We start from the raw sequence: 14,518 nt of genomic DNA, 5'->3' as shown, positions 1-14,518 counted from the left end.
GAAGCTTAGAAGTTGTGCTTAGCATAGCACTGGAACAATTTACACGACAAAAACACAAAAATATCCCCTCCTTCATCAGAATATCCTACCCGTTTAAAATGAAAAGCTATTGCAGATGTTTGCACTAATCATTTTATGAGAACTCTATATTCAAGAAAGAATTTGATGTAAACTGTACGTTTTGTGATTCATATCCTTAAACTGTTGTCCACTTGTTTTGGCACTGTCCCTTTGTTGATGCTGTGACTTTATCCACAACAACATACAGTAGAAGCTCAATTTATGCTGTTATGGGAAGATGTCTTACTTGGCCTCACTCAAAGCTCAACAATTCCGAGTTTCTCATAAATCCTTTATTGTCACTAGCTAAATATCATATTCATTGTTCCAGGTAGGGGAAGCCATGCCTTGCTGCATTTTACAATGAAGTTAAGTTTTATATCTCGACAATCAAAGACTCTGACAAAAAATAGCTATTAAACCAATTGAAATCTGTACTGCTTTGAATGAACAGTTGAGAACCGAAGCCCCTTGGCTTTTTCTTTATCTTGAATATGTTCATCTGTATTTGTTTTTTCTTGAGGCAGAACAAATGTTTCACTCTGCCGTTACACAGTGTGTCTGTGAATAAAGTTTTAAAGAAAAACATCCTGCCCTCTGCCCCCTCCCCCACACCCAACAGACTTCTTGTGGCTATGATGTCAAACACTGATGTCACGCATCCTGTCTGTGACATCACTGGTGACTGCCTTTGTATTCCCAGATTCCACAGAGAAATTCATTTGCAGTTTCAAGTTTGAACTAGCGAGCAAAGATGGCCGAGAACTGTGTTTCAGGAGCTGCAAGCAGGAAGAGCAGATTTGCCAAGTGAATGGCTGAACCTGAGTACTGGTTGAGTGAGCTAAAACAATCATTTCCTTGAGTGGAAAATTCTGATAAATCCTCATATTTGTTAAATCTGTCATGAGATGTTCTTTAAAGTTATGATTATTGCTGCTGAAGTTGATTAGGAAGTTATTTTTGTTGATGTGTTTGTTTTCTGATATTTGATGTCTTTTGGTGGAGTCGTGGTTCCTGGACAATCATATGGACTGTTAGCAAGAGAGACTGTGATAACTGGGGGAACTGACACCATTATAGTGCAAAGGTGATGTCATTATTATGCGTCTACATGGATAATTGATTCTGTAAGGACCATGTTTCAAATCAGCCACGCTTGGATATTGGTATTCAAAAATACTTTATTGGTCCCAAAGGAAAATTGAATTAAATTAAATGTCAGAATGTCAGGCATCACACCATTAAGGAAGAACACTGACACACTGGTTCTGTCTCAGTGTTCTGGTGAGACATTTGCAGTCCACCTCAGAACTAAAGAAAAAGACCTTATGCTGAAGTTGCTTACTGTCATTATCCACAACAAAATGTGTCGTGTACCAACACTGAAAAGCCAATGAAGAAAAGAGGAATGACTCCAAAAGTAACAATAAGAAGAAAAACACTGAATACAGATGGCAAATGCAGTCAGGAACAAAGGTTTTATGTTTGGGGACACACCCTGTGGTCTGATAAAACTAAAATAATGACCAAAGGAAGCAATTATCAGTAATTAGCCACATTAAGTAATTATACAGGTCGCCCGTTGATTGCTGGAGAGAAGCACCAGCAGCTCTAGTGACCCTGCAGAGATATGTGTGTTAGATAATGGGTGGATGGATGGACACGTCTATTTGTCTGTTTACAGACACACTTCTTAATATCTGGGTAACACTTTATTTGATGGGTTGTGAATAAGTGTCATGACACCGTCATAAACATGACATAACACCTGTCATGAACATGAGTAAGTATTCATGAATACTTATGACTGTTGTCATAAAGTGTCATTTGGTAAACATGACACTTTTAATACAAAGTTGTTATTATTCAAAATGTCTTTGTTATGACAACTTGACATTAACCAAGAAATCATGATCTGACATAAATGTGTTATAAAAGTATTACTGATTAAACTTTAAAAATTATGTAACTTTATCTTATTAAAGCTAAAGTTTAATCTTTAATCACTTTGTATTAAAAGTGTCATGATTTACCGAATGACACTTTATGACAACAGTCATAAATATTCATGAAGACTTACTCATGTTCATAACAGGTGTTATGTCATGTTTATGACGATGTCATGACAGTGTTATTCACAACCCGTCAAATAAAGTGTTACCAATATTTCATATCTGAGGGTTAGAAACCCAGGCCACTCGAAGCTCCTCCGCCTCAGACTGCAGAGACGGAACAACCAGCCCTGACCTCTTGACCTCAGCACGGCTCAGGCAGGCCGTCAGTTTCATCTGATAAGGTCTCCTTTTAAAAGAAGATCTCTTAAATTAAAACCCACAAGGTTTTAATTGATTTTTTTTGTTTTTATTACCTTTATATTTTCCTTGTTTGATATCCACGTGTGAAATAAAGTGAAGTTGGATTGACATTGAATTGTGCCACTTGTTTATTAAAACTCTGTCTTTTTTCTGTATTTTGTTAAATCTGACACGGAGCTGTATTTAGAACAATGATGTATATAATATACTGCAGTTTCTCTAATTTACTTATGTTAGCAGGGGTTGATGAGGGGCATCACACATGGTTTGGCCTGAAGCAGTGTTAGTTACTGTTATTGCCCCCCTCATGTTCCATACAACTTCAAAGGCATCAAAGAAGAAGAGAATTTAAAGCAGAAACAGTGATAAATAAAATAAGATTGTTTCCATGTGCTGTATAAAAAAATAGAAATTATGACATGGCTGAAGCAGCGAATGGATTTATCAGACAACTGGAGAAGCAACTGGTCCCAGTCTGACCAGTACACAGAGGAACAACATGAAGTATCCAGAGCCTGCGACAGCGACGCAAAGTACAAAAGGCTGCAGGATGTAGACAAAATAATTCCACTTCCAGTGAAAAGGTGGAAAAATAAATAAGTTACTAAAACAAAGTGATTGCTCTATTTGAAAATGACAAGAAATGTTTCGAATGTTTTAGAATAATATCATTATCATTTTTAATCTAATTTCTTTAGTTCAACCAAAGATGTTCCAAACAGAGGAGTCTCTAACAGAGGACAAAAGATTGAGTAAAACTGGACAGACACTGAGATAAGAGTAGCTGCAGCCATCATAAGAGTCTGATCAAAGTCCAAATCATCAGTGTTATACTTCAAAAACAAAATCTCTTCAGCCTCAGAGCTCAAACCAGTAATTATAACTAACAGTCTAATAACGGTCAGATTTTTGGGTGTACTGTAGAACGGAAACCATTTGAGCTTGGTAATTATTATTTTGTCTACTCACTGCTGTACACCACCAGACAGAGAGACAGGGACAACAACACAGACTCAACCAACAAGTCACCTCTATTGTAGGTTTCACCACGGTCCATAACTGACACTGTCAGATGGAAGAAGAAGAAAACACAGCAACTTTTAGCTTTAGATCATGACCACATAAATATTAATTCCTCAGGATCCTGAGTTATTGTTGTTTGACCTCTTGTAATATTAAGACTAATGTAACTTAAAGTGCCAGCTAAACCTATAGGCACAGCTGCTAAGAACACTATATAGAAAACATCCTCAAAATGTGTTACTTCAAGGTAGAAGAAAAATCTCCAACAGAAACAGTTTAAAGATTTGAATTTGAGAGAATGTACTGCAAGTGGAAAACATCGGGAGCTCAGGCGTTTAGCACAGGCATGCTGTGGAAGCCGATCACCAAGGCAACCATTAGATGCTACTTTCGTGTCCTCAGTTGTTTGGGATTGATGCTAGAAAGAACGTGTGTCCTCCCAGAGCAAACAGGAGCAAGTGCAGTATGCTCCACTCTTTAAAAAGAACTCTGCTTTCAGCAAATTGAAGCGAGTTTTTTCGGGGGGCTCTGTATAGCATGCCATGTTTGGACCATAGAGAAAAAAGCCACTAATTAATTAGAAGTTTTTAAAACTGATTAGGTAAAAAGAAAAGCATAAATTCTAAAAATAAATACTTTACACATTGAATCAGGCTAACGTGATAGTTAGGGGAAGCAGCATTTATGCTACTGGTCATTTAGAGAAAAACAACATTCTGTTTACACTGAATAAATCTAGCTAATTTAAGTATTGGATTTTTCTGCTCTTTCACAAATGTGACATTATGCTGCTGTAATAATAATAATAATAATAATAATAATAATAATAATAATAATAATAATAATAATATGCAGGCCAGACATCACATCCCTTGTGTACTGCAACTTTTACATGTGTCTCTACTTCAATAATAACCAAATCCAAAAATCAGATCATTGGTGGAACCTGAAACACCTGACACATCTATAAGCTGGAGGACAATGGCCGCCTTGGCCTGGACGGAACTGGCGAGTTAGAGGAGTTTGGCTCTGGTTGACTAACTGCTAACAGTGAACATCTGAAGGATCCGAGGACTGGAACAGCAAGTGAAGAGACACAAGAAAGATAAGACATGGTACCTTCACTTTCGATTGTGTCAACTGCATCGTTGACCAGTCGAATGACAGTCACAATGGAGGCTTGAAGAGGGAAACAAGGAGCAGATACATTTTTAAAATAGTCGACATTCAGAAAGAAACAAAGCTCAACATATTGTTGATGAGGGCCGAGCCTCACTCTGACCAACAGTTATGTTTCCTTCTATCTTCTTTTAGAGGAAATGTACAATTTTACATCATCAACACAGATACCTGGTGCAAGCAGGTGCAGCAGATGATGTACAGTGTGTTTTAAGGTGCATTCTACCTGCAGTCAACTGTACAGAATGGGACAACTCACCAACAGAATGGTGCTTAAAGTTATTTGGGTTTGATCAGGGTTCTGAATCACCTATATGAAGTAAGAGGCAACTGGCCCAATCGAGGAATTAATGAAATAAGGGGGGAAGTAAAGTTTTTCCAAATAATTCATCCAAAACACTGAATTAATTGGAGAAATAAACAGATTTGGAATGATAATAAAGTGGGCTTGAAAGGATACAGTCATAGTAAACATAAAGTAATGCCCTTTAAACCCCAGGATTCCTCCGATTTTGCATGGCTTCACAATTCTTTGAAGCCAAAATTTTTTCTTCTTTGGCTTCATCTTTTAAATGTGACATTCTGGAATCTGTGATGTCTGTGTTTGGCCAGCCAGGTTAGGCTGAAATCATTTCACAACCTGAAAAAGGGCCAGATGTTTTAGAAATGCCAGATTTTACTTTCTTTATAGCAGGTGAGTACACATGATGCCACCTGGGTGTGGAAGTGGTGAGGAGCTGAAAACCATGATGCAACAGCAGCTTTTAGCACAGTGTCCTGAGACACACAGCTGAATGATATAAAATACCGAAAGCAAATCACATTTAATGAAGATGAGCCATAAGAGCAGCACACAAGCTGAACCTGCCTGTCATGAAGGCCATGAAGGCGTGACTGCCACTTTTCTAAATCTAATCAAGTGGTTTTGTCTGGAAACAAAACTGCTTGATTGGTAAAGTTTAATGTCTAAACTTTACCAAGAGAAACACTGGAGTTTATTTTTCTATCATGTCACTTCTAACAGGAGAACATTAAAACCTCTTCATCCTCAGCTAACGGAAACGTTGTCTCCTAAACCTCCACCATGCTGCCATGTTTGCACTAAATGATTATTACATGTCTGTAGGGGCTGATGCTGCAAAGTACAATTATTTGCTGTAAATGACAATAACTGTTGGAAACATTTTGCATGTTAAGCTTATATAGCCAAAGACTATAAACATGTTGCAGTGGATGTAAGCACTGTATTATTTCATTTTGAGATTTTTTAAAAATTATTTTTCATTTAGAAAATTAACGGAAACAGCACTATTACTCAGAAAATATTTGTGAAAACTTGGAATATTGTTAACTTGGAAAACTCTGCATTTTATTGTCGAGTTTTATTGGCAATAAATAAAACTCGGCATTTAGTTATTGCCAATAAATGCCGAGATCCAAACTACCTGCAGAATCCAGACGTCCTGCATAAAACTTCAGAGCCACTATGTGTATTTAAATAATGGCCAGACATTACTGTGTATAATCAATAGCAAGAATAAATTAAAACAGCATCATTTTAAATTCACAGCTGCAACTCTTATATATATACAGTATATATATATATATATATTACTCAAACTTTTAAAATTGTGTCCTGTAAAAGTTAACAACTCACTGAAATCCTGTCTGAGTTTCACTTTCATGACTTGGACTTCTCGGTAAACAGTAGAAGCCGGAAGCTAACCTCAATGAAAGCTGATGCCAATGTTGGCTCTGATGTGGGCAATTCTCAAATACAGGGTCGAGTTGCTTTAGCCAAATAAAGAACAAGCAAATGAAGCTTTGAAAAAACAAAACAAAACAACAAAAAAAAGCCACACATGACTGTTATGAAAAACACAACTTTGTGGAAGTGAAGGATGAGTCTCACCGTTATCCTCACAGGAGTCAGACTGGAATGAACTCAGGGACTGGGCCTCCGAGTTGCTGCCTGAGAAACACGTGTCGCCCTCTGCTATGTTGACCACTTTATCTGCAGGAATAGATTAAAATGTGAAATTCATTAACCTTAAAACTCTAATGAAGAAATTGCACATTGCACGGGAAGCTAGTAATAACAATTGTAAGGTGTCAGCCTTATAATATAACTGAATAAGAAAGGTTCAAATCTAGTTCGGTAAAATATAAAACAAGCAGCACTTTACAAAGTTCTTCCAGTAGAAATGATATTTTTCCAGTATAAATGTTTAAGATGTTGGTCACATTGTTACTTCCCCAGTGCTACCGTTACATCGTACCAAAATGTTGTGTCAAGGAAGGAGTCTAAAACTTTTTGACGTCAGAAAAACTCTCAGCCTGAGAGTGTACTTAGTAATTCATCATTATGTCTGAGGACGTGGTGATGACCTGACACACAGTGATGTATGGAACTCCTCCAATTTTTGCCTAAAACATCTGAGGGGGGCAAAAAATGACTTCAGCCATTATTTTCGGAAGGTGACAATATTCACTCTGCTGCACACGGTACTTTACTTCCTAACTCACCATCGTCGCTGGCCAGCGGGCTCTTGCGTATGGAGTCACATTCCGAGCGGCAAGGTGAGACGGGGGGCAGGTTGGGGGCCACGCTGCACACCACCACCCCTCTCCTTATGGTTCCAGGGAGAATTCTTGGTGATTCCGGGTGAAAGGTGCTCATCTCTGTGTGATCCAGGGTGTGTTTCTCTGACAGCTTCTCCAGCTTCGAGAGTGGGTCTCCTTGGAAACAAGGTGTGTATGCCATGGGTCTCACCGGCACCTGTGGGGGTCCAATTATGCCAACCCCTCCCATCAAGGTGGGCTGTATACCTGACTCTGAATACAGGTTCTGGTGGTCTCCAGGGCTGCAGTGTAAAGTCTTTAATGGAACACAGTTGGCCTTGTTGAGAAGTGCTGCAGTGGCTGGGTCCTGGACCAGAGACAGATTGTTCCTTGAGTAGTTCTTATTAAAAACCTTCTTGCGGAAAGCAATAAAGAGGACGATGAGGACGATGATGACGAAAAGCACTCCGGTAATGCCGATCAGCTCCTCCTTGCCAACCACAGCATGACCAGCCTGCATGTCTGGGACGACAACGGGTCGCAGAGTGCAGCGCTGGCCCACAAATCCAGGCGTGCAGTTACAGTAGAAGGAGCCGGGGGTGTTGATGCAGGTGCCTCCGTTCTCACATTCCCCCTCAGGGTTGTTTCGGTCACATTCATTCACGTCTTCCTCACACCTGCAAGATGAGTGAAATGAGGAAACAATTGTTAGAGTAAACTGAATGGCTTGACCACAATACATTAAAGACTGACTGACTGACTGACTGACTGACTGACTGACTGATACAAAAAGTATTTTTGATATTTTGATTTTGTGACAAAGAAGATATCTAAGTCACCCTTCTCCAAAGTGAAAAAGTAATAAATCGGGAATAAACTGTAACTACTTGACAACTTTCAGAATCAGGAAATCACTTAAATAGAACTTTTCTGACTGCATGAAGCAAAACTTCCTGATCTGAAGAAAAACTAAGAGCACAGAAACTCAGTCCCGGACAGTCTAGAAAGAGTTACAAAGTGTTTGTTGTGATGATTCATTGAGCAGTGCTCTTCATGCTCTTCATGTTACAATTTGGGTGTTTGGGTTGGAACTCACATGAGGCCCCTGAAGCCTCTCCTGCAGCTGCAGAGGAACGCGTTACCGATGGGTTTACACACACCGCTGTTCTGACACGGGTTGGGAACACACACCGTTACCTCCATTTCACAGTTACCTCCAGTGTACTGGGGATTACAACTACATGTAAACCCTGAAAGACACAATGGGGAGAAGAAGAAAGAGTTTTGATGCATTATATTAAGTACACCAGAGGTGTGTGTGCTGCAACTCACTTAGATTCATGCTATATCTCAGACTATACATTCACGAAAGAAGAAAAATCCAGAAAAAATGGGTAGATCAAAAATTGTAAAAACGTGTAAACACCAAAAACTGCAACTTGACATACAGTAGATAATATTAACATTAAAAATTAATCTCACATCACCATAGAACACCATTAAAATGATTTATGTGAGTATAAATATTATAAATAAACATCCATATTTATTTACATAATATACTATATATTATTTATTTGTCAGCCACAAAGAGAGGACGTCGCTGTGCTAACTGAGAGTGTAACTGACTACATTAGCTTCTGTGTGGACAACATCACCAGAACAGTGACATACGTCCCTGGATTACATGTCCTATTGTTCACATCAGTCATTGATTTTTCTGTTTCTACAAGTTTGTCTTCAACCAAACCAAGAGACGCTGGACTGCCTCTCACTCACATGTATCTACTGTATATCTAGCAGTCAGGAGAAGAGGGACCTGGAGGGCCGAACAGGCAGGAACAAGTGCTCAGCTAAATTAACAGATCACACTCATGAAACAGAAGCTATCACATCCAGCTCTTTATTATTTTCCACGCAAACTGAAATGTATGAAGGAAGCAGCACAGTCACATGCGTGGGAAGTTTTACACGTCTAAATGTTTTTGAGTGCTGCAATGTACAGAATTTGTCCCTATGCTAACTTTCAGTGTGAAAGCTGCACACTTGATTGTGAATGATGCCTGGTATCCAGGATTTGGAAATCAGTGATCAGTTCAGGATGAGTCACCCAGCTGGTCAATCCTTGTTCATCAGGGAAAGTTGAGAGGGAAGTTGGTGGATGAGTGATAGAATCTTCCATGAGGACAATGCTTTTACCATGTCACATTATTTTGATAAGACAGTGTATTCTGCCTTGAAACAACGTCCAGTGTCCAGTAAAACATTTTCCTAGTCTGTCTGTCCATCCATCTTACTGCCAGATTACTATTATTGTAGGTCCTAAAAATGGCTAATCCCGATAATGGGAATACATTATCTATCATCTCATGAAGAAACAGTTCAAACATCCTTCTTCATAAATGCACATGCAACTTTATGACGGGAATACTCTACTTCCTTTGTTAGATGATTAAAAAGATTTTTTTAAATGCATGCACATTCAGTATGAGGAATTGCTGAATACAAGCAACCATTGACTGTTGCTACTTGCTGGTCCAGGAGGAGGGATTGCTGCCAGTCAGTGACTCAGTTCTACCTGCTGGGTTTCCCTGGATAGAAAACGTTTTAAAATAATTTGAATAATCATTATTCAAATTATAATAATTAGTAATGCACTGTTTGATACCTACGATCAACTCGAATGTATGTGACTGAATTGCAGTTTTGTTTTGTTTTTTTGGTAAAGTGCCTTGAGTCGACATTTGTTATTAATTCAATTTAAAAACCCACAATAACTTCTCTTTACTGCTATTCTGTAAAAATGGAAACACTGAAACAGGACTCATCCTGACTCATTCCTGGTTATTAAAGTGCTTCCATGCATAGATAGCTCAGACATAAGCTCTTCTTCAGATCGTGACTGGCTTTTGTTAAGCTCAGTGATAAAAGGAGGGAGGAATCATCTTTTTAACAGGGGTCTTTTTACATGAGTTCTGAGAGTTAAGAAGCTTAATATATTAGTCATCTGACAAAAGTCAGGAAGAATTTATTCATATAGTACATGTCATACAAACAAGTACAGCTCAAATAAACTCAAACATATTATTTACGTCTTTCTTTCCCACAATAAAGCTAAAAACTGTCTGCTGCAGAGTTAAAATGTAATTTACTTTAACATTTGATCTGGTCTTGTGAATTTATTCTTATGCTTCACCATATACAGTATTTCTAAAGCAAAGGATAGGTAAATATGAAACAGTGATAAAGATCAACAAAAGAAATAGTCTATTATGATCAAAGACCTCACTCTTTGCCTTTTGTCAAAGAGTATGCAAAATACTCTAAAATATAAAAGCATACATTTCCTCTTTAGGTAGGAAGTTTAATTCACCTTATTCTGCGACTCTTTTTTTTTTAATATCAGAGTTGGGTAGTAACAAGTTACATTTACTCAATTACATTCACTTGAGTAACTTTTTTGAAAAATGTACTCTGAGGTGTATTTTTACTACGCTGTACTTTTTACTTTTTACTTGGGTAATTTTATTATGAAGTACCCCTACTCTTATTTGTGTAAAATCTCTTAATTCTTTACCCACTGAATAATAAACAAACATGTTTTAAAGAAAAATTCACCAGACACACACCTTAAAATTTTAGGAGATTTTTATTGAAAGAAAACTGATTTGGAAAAATCTTCTCTTCCCTGATTTCTTTTTTTTTTTGTCCTTAAAATACCAATAATTCCACTGAACTTTATATTTTGGTCCTTCTGATGATGTAATTTTGAAATATTAAATGATTGATAATTTGATCAGTTACTCAATACTTGAGTAGACTTTTTACCAAATACTTTTTTACTCTTACTTGAGTAAAACCATGTTGAAGTCATGCTATTTTTACTTGAGTTTCATTTTTGGTTACTCTACCCGTCTCGGGATTTTATTATGCTTATGCTGATTTGATTAGTTGAGTAATCACTGCACACAGTGCTGAGTTAGCTCTGCTGTTTCTTGTATTTACTGCTACTCACCACCAGAGGGCAGACTGGTACAGGTAGCGCCATTGAGACAGGGTTGATGATGGCAGGCGTCAGGGTAGAGAATGCAGCCGAGCTTCAGCTCCGTTAGTTCCACTACCTCTGCATATTGCGAGCGTTTGTTCTGCAGAGGCAGCTCTTTATTATTCAGCATGACTGAGTCAAGACACCCTTGGAATCCCTCGAACACTCTGGGCTCTTTTTGGGAGACCACAAGGTTACGCGAGTTTGGGGGCTGCACCTGGAAATTAGAAGGTTAGATTTTAAAACGTCAACTGAAAGCAACGGAGAGCTACATTTATGATATACATTTCTATCTACATTGAAAAAAGAAGAAACATGGTGCAATTTGTTAACATAAACACAACTTCTGCAGAATGACATTATACTAATCTACTTAGACAGCAACTTTCTTTACTCCATTAAAGTGATCAAATAGTAGATTACTCCCTGGTACTTGCTGTGCTTTCATTAGGAAGAAAGACTTAGTACTTAGTACTCTATTCATCTATTACCATACTGTTAGGATTGAACAATGTTGCATTAGTTAATGCAGCCAATGGGATCTGTTTAACATGCCTGTCAAACAGAATAAGACCTTACTTCAGTCAGTCTACAAGTAACTTAGAAAGTTCCACAAATAATGTTAAATATGATAAAGTAGTAATATACAATTTTTATGCCATTTAGAGAAATGTGATGTGTTTTAAAAATCTTTCTTCTTCTTCAGCACACCTTGCTCCAATATTAACTCATTTTCAGGGCCTGACTGCATGACAGTGTTTCTGAACTCTGACCCTAAGGGACTGCAGTTTAAGTCCACTGAGCTATGCAGCTGTGAAGAATACTAAATACTGACATCATTGTTTTGTATCTGTCTGAGCTGAGCTGAGGTCTGAGGTTCTTGTAAGTGTAAATCCTATGAACACATATGTGAGATATCTAACATAGAAACATCTGTACACATGTAGGTGTTACAGGACCATCCTCAGTGCTAGATAAATAAAAGGCAGGATATTTGGCAACACTTTATTTGAAGACTGACATGACAGTGTCATAAATGTGATATGACACCTGAAAGGAATATGAAAGTGTCTTTGAGAATGTTCATAACTGTTGTCATGAATCGTCATTCAGTACATAATGATACTTTTAATGCAAAGTTGGTTTAAAAGTTATATTAAAAATCAATTAAAAGTGCCATCTTTGCACTAAAGTGTAATTATTTGCCAAACAACGCAAAGTTGACACTTGTAATTCGCTTTTAATACAACTTTGCATTAAAAGAGTCATTACTTGCCAAATGACAAAGTGTTACCAGATATTTTACTTGTTTTATGAAGACATTCCACCTCTCTCTCAAACAAAATCTTTCTTTCAAATTGGAGGCTTGCCGGACGAGCCCCCAAAAACAAGTCGTTATAGTGTAACGATGCGTTTGAGGTCACATGTATCACAGCCTCCACCATCATGTCACCAATGTGTGAACTGTCACTTCTATAAAGGTTAAACGGTGTAAGCACCCTAACAGAAAAACAAGGCTGCTTGTGGTGTAGCAGAGGGAGCTTTCAAAGAAGCATCTTGAAGGTAGGATGTTAACCCTTCATCCTCCATGGTCACCGATCCTTCCATTTACTGGCCTGAGTTACAAGAAATCTTTAGTATTCCCAGCTTGACAGGCTAAAATACTGAGGTGTTTTGGTTCCACCTCCATCTTAAGACGTGCATTATAATCCCTCTTTTCTCATATTTCAAAAGACATTATTTCAATTTCAGTGCAAATGACTTGGATCTTGTCCAAGTGATTTTCTATTTGCGCGTTAAAATTAGGTCAACATTAAACCAATCCAAATTAAACATATGTTATTGAGACCAATTTTTTCAAAAATAATTAATTTTTCTCCCAACCATATCACATGCCAATTTCAGTGAATAACAAGTGATGAATAATAGCAACAGAATGTGTATAAAATAAGTATAAAACAAGGAAGGGAGCCTGGAACATTCGATTGTAAAACTCTAAACAGAGGTACTGACCAGAGCTCCAAAGTAGAACGTCCGATCTGGAGGTAATGTTTGTATTAATGAAGGGGGATGCCGTTGCTCAATGTAGCTGTCGTCTAGTGCCAGGCTACTGAAATTGCGATTCAGTTCCAGTGCCACAGTGTGCCAGTTGCCGTCATTGATGCGACGTCCAGCAGGTCCCAACATGTCAGGACCATCAGCGCCTCGGCTTGGGAGAGGGTCACAGGACAACTGGAACCACAGCTTCCCTTCCTCCAGCTGTGGAAAACACACACATAGACGATCACAACTAAATACTGCACAGTACAGTCAGTAAATGTATATGTCCATCCTTTTTTCTGTCACTTAGTCCAGTGGTCCCCAACCACCGGGCCGCGGACCTGTACCGGGCCGCGGACCAATTGGTACCGGGCCGCGCAAGAAATAATGAACTACTTCCGGATCTTTTATTATGAAAATCCTAAACCAAAATTGAGCCAACTTGCAGCAGAATGAGTAACAAAACAACATCAGAGTACAGTGAAGCCTCGCTATTTCGCGGTTCACCTTTCACGGTCTCGCTGCTTCATGGATTTGCATCGTGCGTTGTTTTCTGCATTCTGATTGGCTAAACAGTCTCTCCGCTTCTTCTCTACCTGTGTGTCAATAACGTTGCGGTTTAATATGTACACATACGTAAAACAGCTTGCCAAATTTAACATAATCGATGGTGGCATGTCGGTTTATAAGAATCTTTTTGCCCAGAAGAAAAAAGAGCGACAACAACTACCGATAACTATGTTCTTCTCTCGAAAAAACACACCTGCACTGCGGGCTTTAGAAGAAAAAAAAAAAACGCTACAGAGCGGAGTCAGGATGCAGCGGCTCAGTCAGAAGTGCAGTGAAATACAAGTGAGTCACTATTTGTCCTACTGTACTTTGTTTTTTTTGTTTTTTCATAATCATTTTTTATTTTCTCCCGTTCTAATCCAATAACTCAGGTCGCGGTGGGGCGGCGCTGATCTCCGCAATTCGGGCACGGGAATCCGCCTTCAGTTCATATTAAAATTATTATTTTACAGTACAGTAGTTATTTGTAAAAAAAAAAAAGTTTATATAGTACTTTTTATTTGTTAAACAAATGTTTGGGCCTGTAAAGAGGTTTTGTTCTTTGGTTTCAATGTAAAAAAATAAAGGTTCCTACTTCACGGATTTCGCCTATCACGGGTTCTTTTTGGAACGTAACGTAAGTCTAAAATGTTTTTGGCAAAATGGATGATGGGACTTTGTGTTTTTTTAAATCAAAAATAGTTTTATTAACTTTGGTGCGTGTGTGTGTGGGCGTGTGCGTGTG

At 38.2% G+C, this 14,518-nt stretch overlaps 1 protein-coding gene across 6 annotated transcripts in view; it reads right to left on the bottom strand.

Annotated features, from left to right (window-relative positions):
* fat3a (FAT atypical cadherin 3a) overlaps nucleotides 1-14,518 on the bottom strand; it is a 69,676-nt gene that overhangs the window by 5,990 nt on the left and 49,168 nt on the right. For 4 of the 6 annotated variants that reach the window (XM_032545287.1, XM_032545289.1, XM_032545288.1 and 1 more), the window contains 7 exons: nucleotides 13,198-13,443; nucleotides 11,155-11,401; nucleotides 8,236-8,389; nucleotides 7,104-7,816; nucleotides 6,490-6,591; nucleotides 4,518-4,577; nucleotides 3,405-3,440 (listed from right to left, as the gene is read on the bottom strand). In XM_032545287.1, coding sequence (XP_032401178.1) covers nucleotides 3,405-3,440; nucleotides 4,518-4,577; nucleotides 6,490-6,591; nucleotides 7,104-7,816; nucleotides 8,236-8,389; nucleotides 11,155-11,401; nucleotides 13,198-13,443 — 1,558 coding nt within the window. The remainder of the gene's footprint in view (nucleotides 1-3,404; nucleotides 3,441-4,517; nucleotides 4,578-6,489; nucleotides 6,592-7,103; nucleotides 7,817-8,235; nucleotides 8,390-11,154; nucleotides 11,402-13,197; nucleotides 13,444-14,518) is intronic. The other 2 variants (XM_032545290.1, XM_032545291.1) reach the window with 1 other exon arrangement.

The sequence above is a fragment of the Xiphophorus hellerii genome, chromosome 18 (assembly GCF_003331165.1).
Source record: "Xiphophorus hellerii strain 12219 chromosome 18, Xiphophorus_hellerii-4.1, whole genome shotgun sequence".
NCBI lineage: Eukaryota > Metazoa > Chordata > Actinopteri > Cyprinodontiformes > Poeciliidae > Xiphophorus > Xiphophorus hellerii.
This window is presented reverse-complemented; position numbering and strand designations above follow the sequence as displayed.